The sequence below is a fragment of the Eleutherodactylus coqui genome, chromosome 9, assembly GCF_035609145.1.
Source record: "Eleutherodactylus coqui strain aEleCoq1 chromosome 9, aEleCoq1.hap1, whole genome shotgun sequence".
Taxonomy (NCBI): domain Eukaryota; kingdom Metazoa; phylum Chordata; class Amphibia; order Anura; family Eleutherodactylidae; genus Eleutherodactylus; species Eleutherodactylus coqui.
This window is the reverse complement of record NC_089845.1, coordinates 35,182,581-35,197,353: the sequence shown is the minus strand read 5'-3', so window position 1 is coordinate 35,197,353 and position 14,773 is coordinate 35,182,581. Positions and strand designations below refer to the sequence as shown.

The 14,773-nt window shown below is 44.0% G+C and overlaps 1 protein-coding gene across 1 annotated transcript in view; it reads right to left on the bottom strand.

Annotated features, from left to right (window-relative positions):
- The window catches only part of TMEFF1 (transmembrane protein with EGF like and two follistatin like domains 1), a 186,935-nt gene that overhangs the window by 83,905 nt on the left and 88,257 nt on the right, over window positions 1-14,773 (bottom strand). Inside the window, exon 2 of the mRNA XM_066579221.1 lies at window positions 7,019-7,131. Within this exon, the coding sequence (XP_066435318.1) occupies window positions 7,019-7,131 (113 nt within the window). The remainder of the gene's footprint in view (window positions 1-7,018; window positions 7,132-14,773) is intronic.

Sequence of the window (14,773 nt, the reverse complement as noted above, 5' to 3'; positions counted from 1 at the left end):
GGCAGATCACGTTAGGGTCTGTTCACACCAAATGATATATTGATTGGAGGAGTGACCGATGTCAGAGTTTACTCGTTCGCTCCTGCAGCCTGTTTATACCAGCAGATACGTGATTGGCTCGTTCCAACGAGAACCGTTCAGTCCTTTACATTCGCTGTATAAGTGACTGAGAGGGACGGAACAAGTACTGTTTAAACCGAACGATAAGTGAACAAGCCAACGATGATCTTCACACCAGCATACAATTACCAAACAATAAGTATACAATTATCCTTCGCTCGTTGGCGTGTTTACACCGAACGATTATCAGTCACTTTTGCTCATTTGATCAATTTTTTGAACGATAACACTGGTCAACAAATCAAAATAATTTCTGTATCTGGTCTGGAAACAGGTTGATTCAACTAATTCTGGGGGGCTGAATTCAGTGGAAGAATCAGATTCCATCCATCACGTCACATCTCTGAGATACACGGCACTATTACATAGACAATAATACAGGATTGCCAAATATTGTCTGGCTTTAAATACAAAAAAAAATAATACTCAGAGCTCAATAATGTTTTTCTGGTAATGTATTTGAGAATGAAACTCAAAAAATACCGATATGCTGAGGAGAATGAAGAGAAGTGCTTCATGCAGATTACAGCAAACACTAAACAGCAGTACAGATGGGCTCATGTCGGTAACCTTCCTGCTCAACTACATTGTTCTGCCATCTAGTGACCATTTTTAGAACTTGATCCACTGTGTATTACATTCAAATAGAGTTTAGCTTTATATAATTAATTCACCAAAAAATGAGCACAAGCACAAAAACCTTTCAAAAAAAATTTAAAAAAAATTTAAATTACATAAAAACCTTACGTGATGCATCATTTCTAACAGTAAATTCGGATTCTACACCTGAAAATCCATAAGAATTGATATATCGCACACCAGATGCAAAAATGCCGTTGTAATCATTCTGTCTAAGAAGGCCTTAAATCCTGTCAGCTGAATACCTGGCTGGTACTAGTTTATCTTTTCACTAAAGAAACAATAAGCATATATGTGATGACATTCATATACTACTAGTGTATAGAGGGGACTGTCGTAATGAGGCAACCCCTTTAAAAGGGCCACTCTGGGGATTTTTTTTTTCATCCATTAAATAGCTATCCCCCCAGTGTATAAAGGTTTACAGTCAGTTTATTCTAATCCTCTCTGGTTCCACATCTACTCGTTAATTGGTATTCTAAGGCCCAATGCCCACGGGGGAAAATAGAATTACAAAAACCGCGCGGGTATACCGCACACGTGATCCGCACCCGTAGACAAGCATTGGGCACCCGCTCAAAATTAGCTCAAAGCCGTCTTTTGAGCGATAATCGTTGTGTGTAGCTGCACCGCCGTCGTGGATTTTTCGTTAAGCCGTCGCTCATCGTTGTCTTTCCGCGTGCTGATAGACAATGATGAGCCTCATCAGGAGTTCACAGCGGGATACAGCTTATACCATTGTTTCAGCTCTAACCCGCTCCCTGATCACAGGCGGGGTATGAAGAACACAGCGCACACGGTGCAGGTTGTCAGGGGAAAAAAAACGCAGAATGCCAGAAGTGCACTTTTTTGGTCTCCCCGTCTCTAAGTAAAAGTGTAATAAAAGGGATCAAAAAGTCATATACTCCAGAACCAACGGAAACTACAAGATGTCCCGCAAAAAATGAGCCCTCACACAACTATTTTTATAAAAAAATAAAAGTTATGACTGCCAAAAGATGGCAGCAGAAAATAATTGTAAAAAATTAAATATTTAAAAAAAAAAGTTTTCTGAAATTCCAGCGACTTTAAGTAAATGCAGGCGCCATATTGGGCCCATAGAAGGACTCTTCCAGTACGTACACGATACACTGCCTTACTGAAGTACAAATGGCGCGAGTCCAGCATATTGCGGGAGACCATAAAACACATTGCTGCTTCTTGCAGATAACAGCATGGCTTCTCAAGGTAAAGGAGGGGTTACTTGTGCCGACGGCCGTCCATTCACACCAAAGCACTGAAACCACCGGGGGTTGGAAGGAGGTGCGAGTAGCGAGGGGGTAGAATCATTGCTATGACTAAGGGGGCCTCTACACGGCCTCCTTTTTTATCGCAAAGCACAAACTTGCGTTTTTTGTGCGACGCGGTTTGGACATTAGAAAGTCCTATTGACTTTCGCGCTAATACCGCATGTGGCAGCGATGTTTTTGTGAAAAAAAAGCAGCACTGATGCTCAAAAATCACAGTAAAAAAAAGTTGTGATTTTCTTGCGGCGATATCGCGATTGCCAGTGAGAAGGAGGCCTTCGGCAGGTGTGCTGCCACAATGAGTCAGCCATTTTGGAGTACCTGCGTGCACGCAGGCTGCGGTTTTTAGTGTGATGCAATAAATTGGAAGTTTACTTTACTTTTGGATGCTGCATTGGATTTTTTCTTATATAATCAAAACGTCTGAAACAAAATGAGGAACCCATTCCTGTACTTTAGTTTAGCACAAAAATACTAATTTAAAAAATAAAACTATACATTTTTAAATTTTTATAGCCTTTTATTCCTAAAAAAAAAAAGGGAGAAAAAAAATTCTGCAGAAAAAAAATGTGTGTGTGTATGTATATATGTGTATATATATATATATATATATCCCTATGTGTCACAAACAACAAAAGCCACTATAATAATTTTGGTAGCGAAAGAAAAAAAAAGATAGGGACATAAAACCACCACATGAGCAAAATCCCTACAAAAGTATTCGATCCGAAACACCCTGGTCCTCAAGGGGTTAAATAGCCCAGAGTGGATTTGTCTCTGATCCCAGCCTTTTGTGCAGGAAACTGGCTGTCAATGACAGCTACCCCCCAGCAGGTGACTGCACCCACCCCACACCCCACACATGCAGGCGGGGGGCCCACCCCACACCCCACACATGTAGGCGGGGGGCCCACCCCACAACACACACATGTAGGCGGAGGGCCCACCCCACAACACACACATGTAGGCGGGGGGCCCACCCCACAACACACACATGTAGGCGGGGGGCCCACCCCACAACACACACATGTAGGCGGAGGGCCCACCCCACAACACACATGTAGGCGGGGGGCCCACCCCACAACACACACATGTAGGCGGGGGGCCCACCCCACAACACACACATGTAGGCGGGGGACCACCCCACAACACACACATGTAGGCGGGGGACCACCCCACAACACACACATGTAGGCGGGGGGCCCCCCCCCACAACACACATGTAGCGGTTGAGGTACGAGAGCTGCAGCTGATCCAGGGATCCAGTATGGAGATCCTATCTGCTGCGGACCCCAAGTGTGCGGTTACAGAGCTGATAAGGATGGGATTACCATTTTTTATAAGCTTTGGTTTATTCTGTTGGCAGAAAGACAGCAAATAATTTTAATTATTATAATTAGGCACCTGCAGAATTTTCTTACAGACATCTGGAGGAGTTAAAAGATTTGGAAGCGGGAGAAAAACACCTATTAGAAATGTATTAACCACAATTGACATTGAATGATTCATTTCTTAAGAAAATGCTAAAAGACCCAAATTCTCCATAATAATTAGGAAGCAGGTGCAGAACATTCGCTGCCGCCTATCGCGGATCATAAACGGGGGAATGCATCAACGTCTTCACATGAGTGAGGTTGTCAAGCTACTTTTACCTGGACTTAAAGTTAGGGGACTCGGTCTTCCCAGGGTGATAGCGGGACAGAGGGGTGTGGTCAGGGGCGGGGTTATCACAAGGTAGGACTTTACCTACATTGTTATAAAATGCACAGGGCCGGCTCAAAAAAGACGGGAAGCAAATTTGCAGCATTTCTGCATCCAAAAAACCCTGTCAAAATCCGTACCATTGCTGCGAATCGTGACCACGATCCTGCTGCATACAAACATCCATGACCTAACCGGATGTCCTGGTGTATTAAGGGGTTAAAGAGGAAGATCTGCCACAGACCCAGCAATAACTTTAGTATTACTATTGTCTGTGCTGGCCAGCCTTTCTAGAAGCCCTTAAAAGGAACCTGTCACATTGTAAATCCAGTCCATTGTGCAGACAGCAGGTGATGGAGCCGCAGCAGGCGATGGAGCCGCAGCAGGCGATGGAGCCGCAGCAGGCGATGGAGCCGACTCATATATAGTTCAGTGGGAAAGAATAGCTTATAACTTCTAATGTATTGTTCTAACCATGGGCGGTCATCCTCAGTGACTGTTAAACAGAAACCCAGATGAACATAAGCCTATGACCTGTGCTTCTATATGAAGATCAATAGGACGGCCCCTGCGGGCCGAGGAGGACACGCGACGCATGGTGTTTGGCTCTGATGGGCATGGGCAACCTGCTGATAGCAGAACACACAGTAGGCACCCAAAGAATATGACCAATTAAGTGATTTAACTTTTAATTTACTTTGTTTTACATGTATGATCTGTATGCCTCTACTTATCCCCTTTTTAGGCTCTGTGTAGCTTTCTTGACACCCCTTTTGACTGCTTTATTTGTATGTTGTATGAATCAGTTACCTGCGCCCCGTACAGCTCTATTAGTTGCATCCCATATGGTCCCGTCCTGTGTGCTCACCAGTATTTGTGTCCTGTATGGCCATCTTGTTTATATGACATTACTAGTAATTATTAGGAAATTATACCAATACTAATATAATAGAGTGAAATTCCTCATTCAGTGCACCAGGATGAAGGCCCTTTGATTACATCACCGTCATGTCATCAGGAGTGAGCTCAGAAGCCTGTTGACTGATCATATGACGGTGACATCACAACATGTAACGCACTCACTCACTCACGGACAAGTGGTCATTAGTATTTTGATTTATACTGTATTGACTTATTGTGTGGGTGGCACGCTGGTCACATTATTTTTGCATTACCACCTCCCCTAACAAAAAAAAAAAAAAAGTATAAAAGTATAAATGTTACATTAAATGTAAGTACTCCAAAGTGGTGTTATTAAATAATGTGATAATATCACTTCACTATTAGCGCTTTAACCCCTTTTGTGGCACGCCCGGAACATCTAAAAAAATCAAATGTTGAAATGTGCTGAAGATTACCTAAACCTGCCACTGAAGGGGTTAAGCAGCTTCCATTTTTCGCAGCATGAACTAATGTTTTTGCATAGTTCCTCCGTATTGTCATACCTTTCCATCGGGCAAATACAGATCAGAATTTGCCTCATTATATATCATTTTCTAGTAGGGAAATACTGAACAAATAGTAATGACATGCGGTTGTAATGTCATCTATAATACAGTCTGCATTACAACACGCTCATTGTAAACCGGCCTTAGAGGGATGGCTCACATAGCTCACATATCTCACATATGGTATGCTGTATCTATTTACCTCCCCTGGGGCAGCCATATTGGAGGCAGACTCCCTGTATATACAGTGCGGCAGGGTGTATAGACTTTATGGCAGCTGGAATAAGTTTGACTCAATAAGCAGAGACATGTCATAGACTATTACAGTATCCAGAATACAGCAGTCTCCTCCAGAGACCAGGGAGAGACAGGGAAGAAGCATTGAGAGCCTTATCAAAGTATCTTGAAGTGTTGCCCTTATCTACCTGCAACAATACAACAGAGCTGCCATTAAATTCCTTGGCCTCAGTAGAGGATTCTACCCATCCTATCCAAGTTTATAAGCAAAGCTACAGTCAACCTGCGGCCAGAGTGAAAACTGCAAGATTTCAAGACTTTTTTTTTTCAGAGAAAGAAACAGAAAAACCTGATTTAAGAAATACACCAGCAAGAACAAAGGAGGTGAACCTTTCTGAAGTACCTGTGTTTCTGCATTGATACAATCTGCTTGTATCGTTAAGTCACCATCAGGGTGCGTTCGCATGTAGCCGATTTACTGCTAATTTTCAAGAGCTGAAAAAATCTGGTGCAAAGCCTCACAGAAAGCGATGTCAAAATCCACACCATGTGATGCAGGTTTTGTTGCAGATCCGCAGCAGATTTTCCCCCTTTTGATGTGAATTCAATTTAGGATTTTGACGTAGATTTTGTACGGATTTGCTGCACAATTTTTCAGCTGATCTGTTCCGTATTTTCTACAGCTAAGCGTGAGCAAACCCTAATAGACAAAGACAGACAATCTAACCAAAACTAATAATACACAAACGTTTTGTACTGCTCATGCCTTTCACTAAGAACATTGAGTAAACATCCACAGTGCAATGAGAGAAAGCAAATGAACCCTTGAATTTAATAACCTGTAAATAAACCCCTCTGAAGCAGCAATCAACCCCCCCTCCTCCACACCCCTCTCCCCATCCCCAAGTGTTTCCTATAGCTGCAACAAATGCAACAAAAGGGGTATTGGGCCAATCCTCACTGCAAATTTATTTTTAGTTGGTCAATATTTCTGGGATGCCTTGCGTGCCGAAACCATATTCTTGTTGCTTCACCCAACATATCTTCGGCTTGAAGTCATGGACTGCTGCTCTACACTCTCCTGTAAATTGTTTTGATGCGTCATAGAATTCACTGTTCCTTCAATACCTGCAAGGTGCCCAGGGTCTTTTTTCCTGCAAACATAGAATTCTGCATCTATACTAATTAGCGCTGTTCAACATCCAGGAAGTCCTGGGAAAAAATTGCGAAGGGCCACAATGTTTTTTGGACAGTGTCCTGCCATGAGCACCATTCACTTTAGTCCCCCCCCCCCCCCCCTCCGCACTGTGGAGCTCGACAACATGAACACTACAACGGTTTGCGTTATCACTTTAGTTAGGTTGAGTCTGTATATACTTACGACCCAAGGAACAGTCAGATGACATTTTATCAGTAACCATGTAAAACTGCAGGATTTCAGGAATTAGTACAAATGTAGATTGGGAGATTGGAATAAAAAATATTCTTAAAGAATAGGTTTAAGATAAAAACATGCTTTTTAACAATAGGTAATGTTCTTTTGACAAGGTCTTTTCAGGTGTCTCTGTCCTCAGAGCTGCGCCTTACCTGGAACTGGCAGGCACATTTGACAAGATCCCCATCTTCTTTACACACTCCTCCGTATTTACAGGATGTCTCATCACACACTCGGCGGACTTCGGACTCCCTCATATTTAGCTCTGGAATATAAATGAAAGACACATTTAATTGTCAAGTAATGATACTATAACTGCTGAGCACAGTGTAATCCAACATCACTAGTCATCAGTATGAGAGGCCTACAACAACCGGATCAATACATCCCATGAAGCCAACCCGTGAGCATCGAACCCCATGCCACAGCTGGAAATACACAAGTCCAGTTCATTTTACCCCAATGGTCCTATGGCAAGGTTGGGAAGTGGGTTTATGTTCGGACTTCCACCCAAGAGTTCTTCACTGGAGTCATCTGTCTTTCAACAACAGCAACACAAATCTTCCTCCTGAGCTCACCGCTCGCTACAATGTATCAAAGCCCGGAACCTCCAGGCTGGATACAATCGCAGGAAACAGGCATCAGACACATGAAATCACTGATCAAATTACTGATCTCCGAATGGTGAAGACTCCGAATTAGGCCTTATAGTGCATCAGTGCGCCGGCTGTGTCCTTTTAGACAGCACAAGGCCACATTATAGCCGATGAGACTATTTATGAGTTTTCTCATTGACCAATGGTCCATATGAAGATAATCACAGCATGTCCCACTCTGGTCCGTATCATGCCTGGGAGTACGACATGTAATCTACATTGTCCCTGCACATCGGTCCGCACACAGACAGGGTTACACCAAAGAATCCCAGCCGTGACTCCTGTATGGGTGTCTGAAAAGGTTAGGTTGGTTTCACCTGACGTTTAGTGAAACCAGTACCGGCTACGCCTGGGGTCTGTCCTGCATGTGGATGGAACCTGGACAGCACCATACGGGAGAACATGTGAGACCTCCTTGGTTTCCATCCCCATCAGACTTTTATGGCTCTTTGACACGGGCCAACAGTCAACTAAACGACTGCATGAGTGCAGATGTCACCGCTAGGGTCGTTAGCGCTCGTGGAAGACTTACCGCTGGATTGTTGGCTTCTGGCTCAGTGCTTCACCTTCTATATAAAGCGCTGAGCGGGGGGCGTTTACACGGAACAAGAAGCCAGCGATCCAGCGGTAGTTTAATGACAAGTGAATAGTGAGTGATTTTATTTGCATCTACACCGTATGATTATCCCTTATATTCATCTGTTTGACCGAACTTTGAGCGACAATCCTTACGTTTAAATGGGTCAAAAAAAACACTGAACAGAAAACCGCAGTACTCAGGAAGATATGCGCAATTGTATAAGTGTAACTGGAAACTTCAGTGTGAACAACTAGCACACGTTACTACTTTACAGAGAATGTGTGATCTGAGGACGACCGGTTCTATAGCTCAAGTTTTTAGAATAAACAGGTTTATTGAATAAAATTTGGGGTGATTTTTAAAAAAAAATTTTTATTTTCCATATCGCTATCTTACATCTTAAGAGATTCCTAAAACCCCGCAGTTTTCACTGTGGACACTAAGGGCAATAATTGGCCGGTACTTGTTCTGTACAGAGAACTTTTCAGTAGTCATTTCAGGACACCTCCTCCCCCTCCCTGCACAGTTTACAATCATTCTCCCATACAAGTCATTGGGACCACCCTGTCCACTGGGTCTATGTCTGTTGACTGCAGCTCAGGCAGGATGGCCGCTCCCACAGTCATGTTCAGACAACAGGATTAAAAAAATCTCAAAGCAAAAAATAAAAGCAGATTAGCAAAATGGAAAATGTTTTATTATCTGGTTGAAATTAGTAAAAAAAAAAAACAAAAAAAATAAACACGAAAAAAATAAAGCGAAAAATAAGAAAAAAAAATACAACATGAATGAAGAATGTCACACTTCAGCCATGACATATTACTTATCTCCATTTTTTTTTCAATAAATTCCCACGGGTGAGGACTCGAGATGAGCGAGCATACTTCTGTACTTACCTTTTCCTCGCCCGTCAGTCTTCTTACCAAATCTTCTCCTCGCTGATCTTCTCCTGGCTCCTCCAGTCCTCCTGAGTGACCTCACCTCCAGCTGGCCGGATCCTCCTCTTCCGGTGACGAAGCGTACATTACTGGCATTCTCCTTCCTGCAGGTCAGTGTATCCGGTCACTAGTGGCGTAGTGTTCACCGCCTAGCAGGGAATGTTGAATCCTCGGCAGCCTACTTTAGAGCACAGGCGCGGACTATTGCTGCGGCTGCACATGCGCGATGTCTGGCTGTGAGTATACGTAAACTATTCATATGAACACTAGCGGCGAGACCCTGTGCATGAAGCTAAAGCAGGCTGTCGAGGATTCAGCATTCCCTACTAGGCAGTGAAAGCTATGTCACTAGTGACCGGGTACACCAACCTGCAGCGAATGTACGCTACATAACAGGAAGAAGAGGATCCGGCCGGCTTGCAGTGAGGTGAGGTGATTCGGGGGGCTGGAGAAGCCAGGAGGAGATCGGGGAGGAGAAGATGCAGTAAGACGGCTGCCTAGGGAGAATAGGGAAGTATAGAATATATATATATATATTTTTTTTTTTTTTCTAATGACAGAACCCCTTTAAGTGAACGAGTTTCTGCACTTTCACCTTTGAAGCTCTTCTGCTCCATCGGCTGTTTTTGTCTCCTTCCAGCAGCTGAAGGTGGCCCCATATAGCACTATATAGCACTATGTATGGCCATCTTTAGCTGCTGGAAGGAGACAAAAACAGCCGATGGAGCAGAAGCGCTTCAAAGGTGAAAGTGCAGAAACTCGTTAAGTGAAACCTCCAACATAAGTGGCTTAAATCAGTTGAAGTTAATTCAATACAGAGAAAAAAAATAAGAAAAAGGAGCAGAATACAGCATTCATATAAAAGAGGTCAAGTTAGCGGTATTTATCCTGTCAGCAGCGGCTTCAAGTCAGTAGCGCTCCCACAGCAGCCGCCAGCGCTCCCACGGCAGCGCTCCCACGGCAGCCGCCTCATTGTGATTTCCAATTCCACCACTATCTCTATATAGCAGGTTTACACAATGATTTCAATCATATACAAGTATGGAGATATATAGGGAAACCCCATATACATGAGACGGGAGCTGCCAGAAGCACAAGAAGAGTCTACAGATCTCCGTGCATCTGGAGGAGCGTACATGCGCCGTATCTAGGAACCGAAGTGCCTAAGATACATATCTCTAAGAGAATTAGAGGCAATTATGACACAGCTGCGCCAATTGATTGCTTTGATGTGTTTCTAATTATTCCAAAATGGAAGGTAAATTACACAGGATAAATTAAAAACGTCACCGCCACTATGTGCTCGTAATTAGCCTCTGCCATCAAACATCAGATACTATTACTTTCAACATACAAGCTTTTAATTTGGTAGGTTTCATAACATCAACACGCTATTCTACTTTATTAACTCCGGAAGAATGAAGTATCAGTTTGAAGGGTGTAGTTGTAAAGTGTGCCGAGGTCGCCGCCGTGCCCGGCTCCGAGGCCTCAGGGGCACCAATGACCTTCTGACACTTTCAATTTGTAAAAATCCTCCCGAAAATGTTACTTTTTTTTATTGTAGATTTTGAATTTATATCTCATGTAAACATATTTGGCACAGAATTTAGTTGCCTTAAATGCATTGTTAACCCCTTAGTGACTTAACTAATAAGTAAAAGCCTTGTGTAAGGGGAAAACATTCTCTGTAAAAATATTTAGAAGCTGTGGTCAGCACCGACTGCGGCATCTGCAGAGTTAAACTGTGGAGTGGAACGATGAGATGAGCAAGTTCTCATCTTTGCACTTCCATTCCTTTTCTAGGAAAAAGACCCCTATGTGACAATGAGAGAGCAAATATGCTCTCTGATTGATGGAGGGGTCATAACATGAAGAAAAATCTATGTCACACTATCCCTGGGACAGGGGGAAAGCCAGGGCAATCACAGATCTAAGCGGCTTGCTTGTCCACCCACCATATTTCTGCTTAGTATATATTCTGTCGCCATGTTTTTGCACCCCTCTGAGGGCGGCATAATGTAGTGTCATAATGCTTGCTGGATGGATCTGTGCAGGAGTTTTGGAGAAATTTACATTTTATCAGTAGCAGCACATGAATAGAGAGCTACTTAAAGTAGTCCTTGATATTCATAAGCTACAGGCTGGCCACACCCACCCCTCCCTCCAGCCAATGATTGACAGCGGTCCGCTTATTACTGTGTAGAGAGAGAGAGCTGCCAATCATTGGCTGGAGGGAGGGGTGGGTGTGGCTAGCTGCAGCTCATGAATATGCAGGACTACTTCTGTGTCTGGCTGCTACTAATAAAATGCAAGTTTCTGCAAAACCCCTGCACAGATCCCCACAGTAGTCATGTCACTGTAATCAGTGTGACCGGCACTACCTGATGGTGCTCTCAGTAAAGACTGCAAAAACATGGTGACAGATTTCATTTAAAAAAGCTTGATACAAGGGGTGTGACGTAGCTTTGGAGGGTGCAGGGGGACCTGCCTGTCGGAGTGGAGACGCACAACTGAGACAGATAACCCAGGATAACCTGGAAATATGCAAGAGAAACACAAGAAATCAAACCACTAACAGGTAAGGTATCAATTTGGTTTATTGTTAAACATACTACGGGTTGAGTGTCCCGACCCTAAATTTTCCCCCTCTGCTTCTCTTCCTCACCCCCTCGACCCTCCTCCTCCCTTTCCTCCATCTTTCCCCACTGACCCCCCTCCATACAATTCAGGCTGGAAAACTATGAAGGACTATGAGTTTCGGAATAACCTAGAATAGTCCATCGTGTAGATGTCATGACTCCTCAGGATGTCATTCCGTCTACAGTTGGTCATGGCCTGCATCCAGTCTAAGAATGGAGGACCTGTACAACCTCCAAAAGGAAACGGGTTCTCAATAATAGTTGAACCAGGATAGCCTTGATCTAGGGGCCAACACCATGCTCTAATCTGCAATACTTGTACTGACCTAGAAGCATGGTCTGTTTTAGAAGTGTTCACTATTTTGCCAAGAATCCTTTTTGAAGGTTGAAACCACTTTGTTGCTTCTTCTGGGACCCCATAACGAGAGCGTCAGGGACCGCTGGAGGGGGAAGCACTGCTCTAGTCCTAGGATTACAATTCTGACAGTTCACATGATGCAGTTTTCACAAATGGCCTTAAATCACTTCTTGTTCCCCCCGAGTTGCATTGCTGAGACCAATTACAGAGCCAAAACTGTAGAGCTGTCAGTATGAACCAACATCCATCCAACGGTACCATATGTTCAATGATCTAATCGGATGGCGAGCCTACCTGACAGCACACGGCCACCAGAGAACTGGCTCTACAGCGTGTCCCGATTCTGTGGATACACGTGCAAGCGGTGTGCAGGGTACGTGGCCTAGAGGGGAACCGTTGCTTAATGAGCTTGGTTTCTAATTGTACCGTATGTTCTATTTATTCCGCAGCTCATCATGTCTGGGCTGTTTGACACATTTGAAGAGTTCTGGACTGATTCTGGCAAATGTTCACATTTGAACACAAGCAAATACACGGCTTTCATACTGATGTGTTGTCCCGAGTTACAGCTAGTACGGTATTATGCTCCAGAGCTGCATTCACAATACTGCCAGTCTGCACAGAGCTCAGGTGATCTAGATTTCGGTAGGTGTAGCATGTACAGCAGGAAAGCAGCGCAGAAACCACCTTGACTGTAACGGGGTCCATTCGGTTCCTGTCACCCTGTCCAGCATTTACCAGCCGGAGAGGCCTGCATGCTGGATGTCATCCAACACATCATGCCGGATCTGTGTTCTGGGCGGAGCCTCTTGCGCACATGTGACAGTCTTAGTGTTGTACAGGTCAACACACATGTCCGACGTCTCCAGCGGCAGCCAGCAGGAGTATGCTAGATTAGAAAAGGTTGGTTCCAGCAGTAATCACCGGAGAGCTGCCGGTGCACATTTCAATGACTTAGTGATGGAGTCATACGAGCTGCACTCAGATCCACAGAGCGATGCTCTGCAGCAGCTCTCTGCACTTTCTAAAGCCACATTCAGATGGATGTGTGCGAGCTGCGCTCGAGACTCTTGGGCAAAACTCAAATAGGACAGCGGACGGGCATCCGGTCCGTCTGCTGCCTGATGTGTGAGACATTGGACATTGCATGTTCTACCCGGGTCTGTGATAAGGACATGAATGACATGCTGTGATTTTTTTTTTTTACACCATCGGTCCAAGAGAAAACTGAAGGCCCATTTACACGCAACGATTCACTAAAAATTCGTTCAAACGGCCAAAAATCTGCGATCTTCATTACATGTAAACACGGGAATTGTGCCCCTTTTCTTCCTTGAACAATGATTTTAAGGTTAACTTAAAAATCCATCGTTCAGCTACTGAGAGATAAAGCAAACACATTTATCTCTCAATAGACCACAGACTGTTCTCTCCAATGCATGTTTACACTAGCCGGGAGAGAACAATGCAATTTGCCGGCAGCTGCAAGGAGAACAATGCAGATGTTTGCACAACTGGGCCTGTGTTCAAACACACGCTGGGCTCTGCAAACAACTAGTGTAGGCCCTTTTACATGCAAATAAAGATGATAAAGTGTTATTGGCCATTAATACTTTATGCAAATAGATTGCTAAATCTTTCAGTCATTTGAAAGATTATCTTTGCGTGTAAAGAGGCCTTTAACACATGTTAATAGCCTCAGACTATAGAGTCCATGTGCTATCCGTGAAATATAGACAGCACATGGACGTGAGCCCTAAGAGGGTCATCTTGGATAGAGGACCTCCCCTCCTCCATAAGATCCATATGACTTATAAGACCGCTTGAAACTACTGTAAAAAGATTTACCTACATAGAACCAGAGAATCCCCTTTAACAGTAATAAAACGTCTTATTCCTGTTCCTCTAACAGCTCCTTCTAGTTTGTAGGAAGAAATAGGATGGCGCCAACAAGTGTATTCGTAGAACGTTTGATGGTCTTCTTGCGTATTCCACTATTACGCCGTGCTTTCTCACGCCGCCGCTTGCTCTGGGAACTGTTACATTGTATCTACTGTAGAATCTCATGACATTTTATAAAGACTGCTTTTTATCATTAAATTCGAAAATTTGCTCTTAGGCAAAAAAAAAAAAGCAAGATCTCAGTTAATTTTATCCTTCTGTTCTTAAACAGCATGCGTGTCTTGACCCGGAACAGATGGGACACGGAAGGTTTACAATCCGAGCATGCAGCATTAGACAATAGCCGGCTAAATGAAAGAAGCTGAAGACTTGAAAGGTCTGGGCTCTAGTGGAAGATGAGACACTTGGGATGCAAGTAAAAACATTTAATGACAGAATGGGTGTGCCGAAGTCTTGTCAGAAGAAAGAGATGCAGAGGTTATGGAAAGGATGTGTAGCCATTAACAGAACCAAACGTGTTGATCCCGAAGACCCAGCCAACTTTTCGGCACTCTTGATGCTCACACAACACATCATCTTGGAATCAGTTTAAATACTTTAGCCCTCGTGTCAAACTCAAGGCCGAATTTAGCCCACCAGGTTATTTTTCTGTGGCCCGCAAGGTCCAGATGCAGGACCGGCTCTACACTTTCCCGAGAGGACGCAGTAAGCACTTGGCAGAGGGGGCAGCGCCAGAACAGGAAGTAGGTGCCATCTTGATTCTGAGCTTTGACGCACCTCCACACTGCTCTGTTGAGTAACTCACCAGTGGCGGCACAGCACCGATAGCCCTAC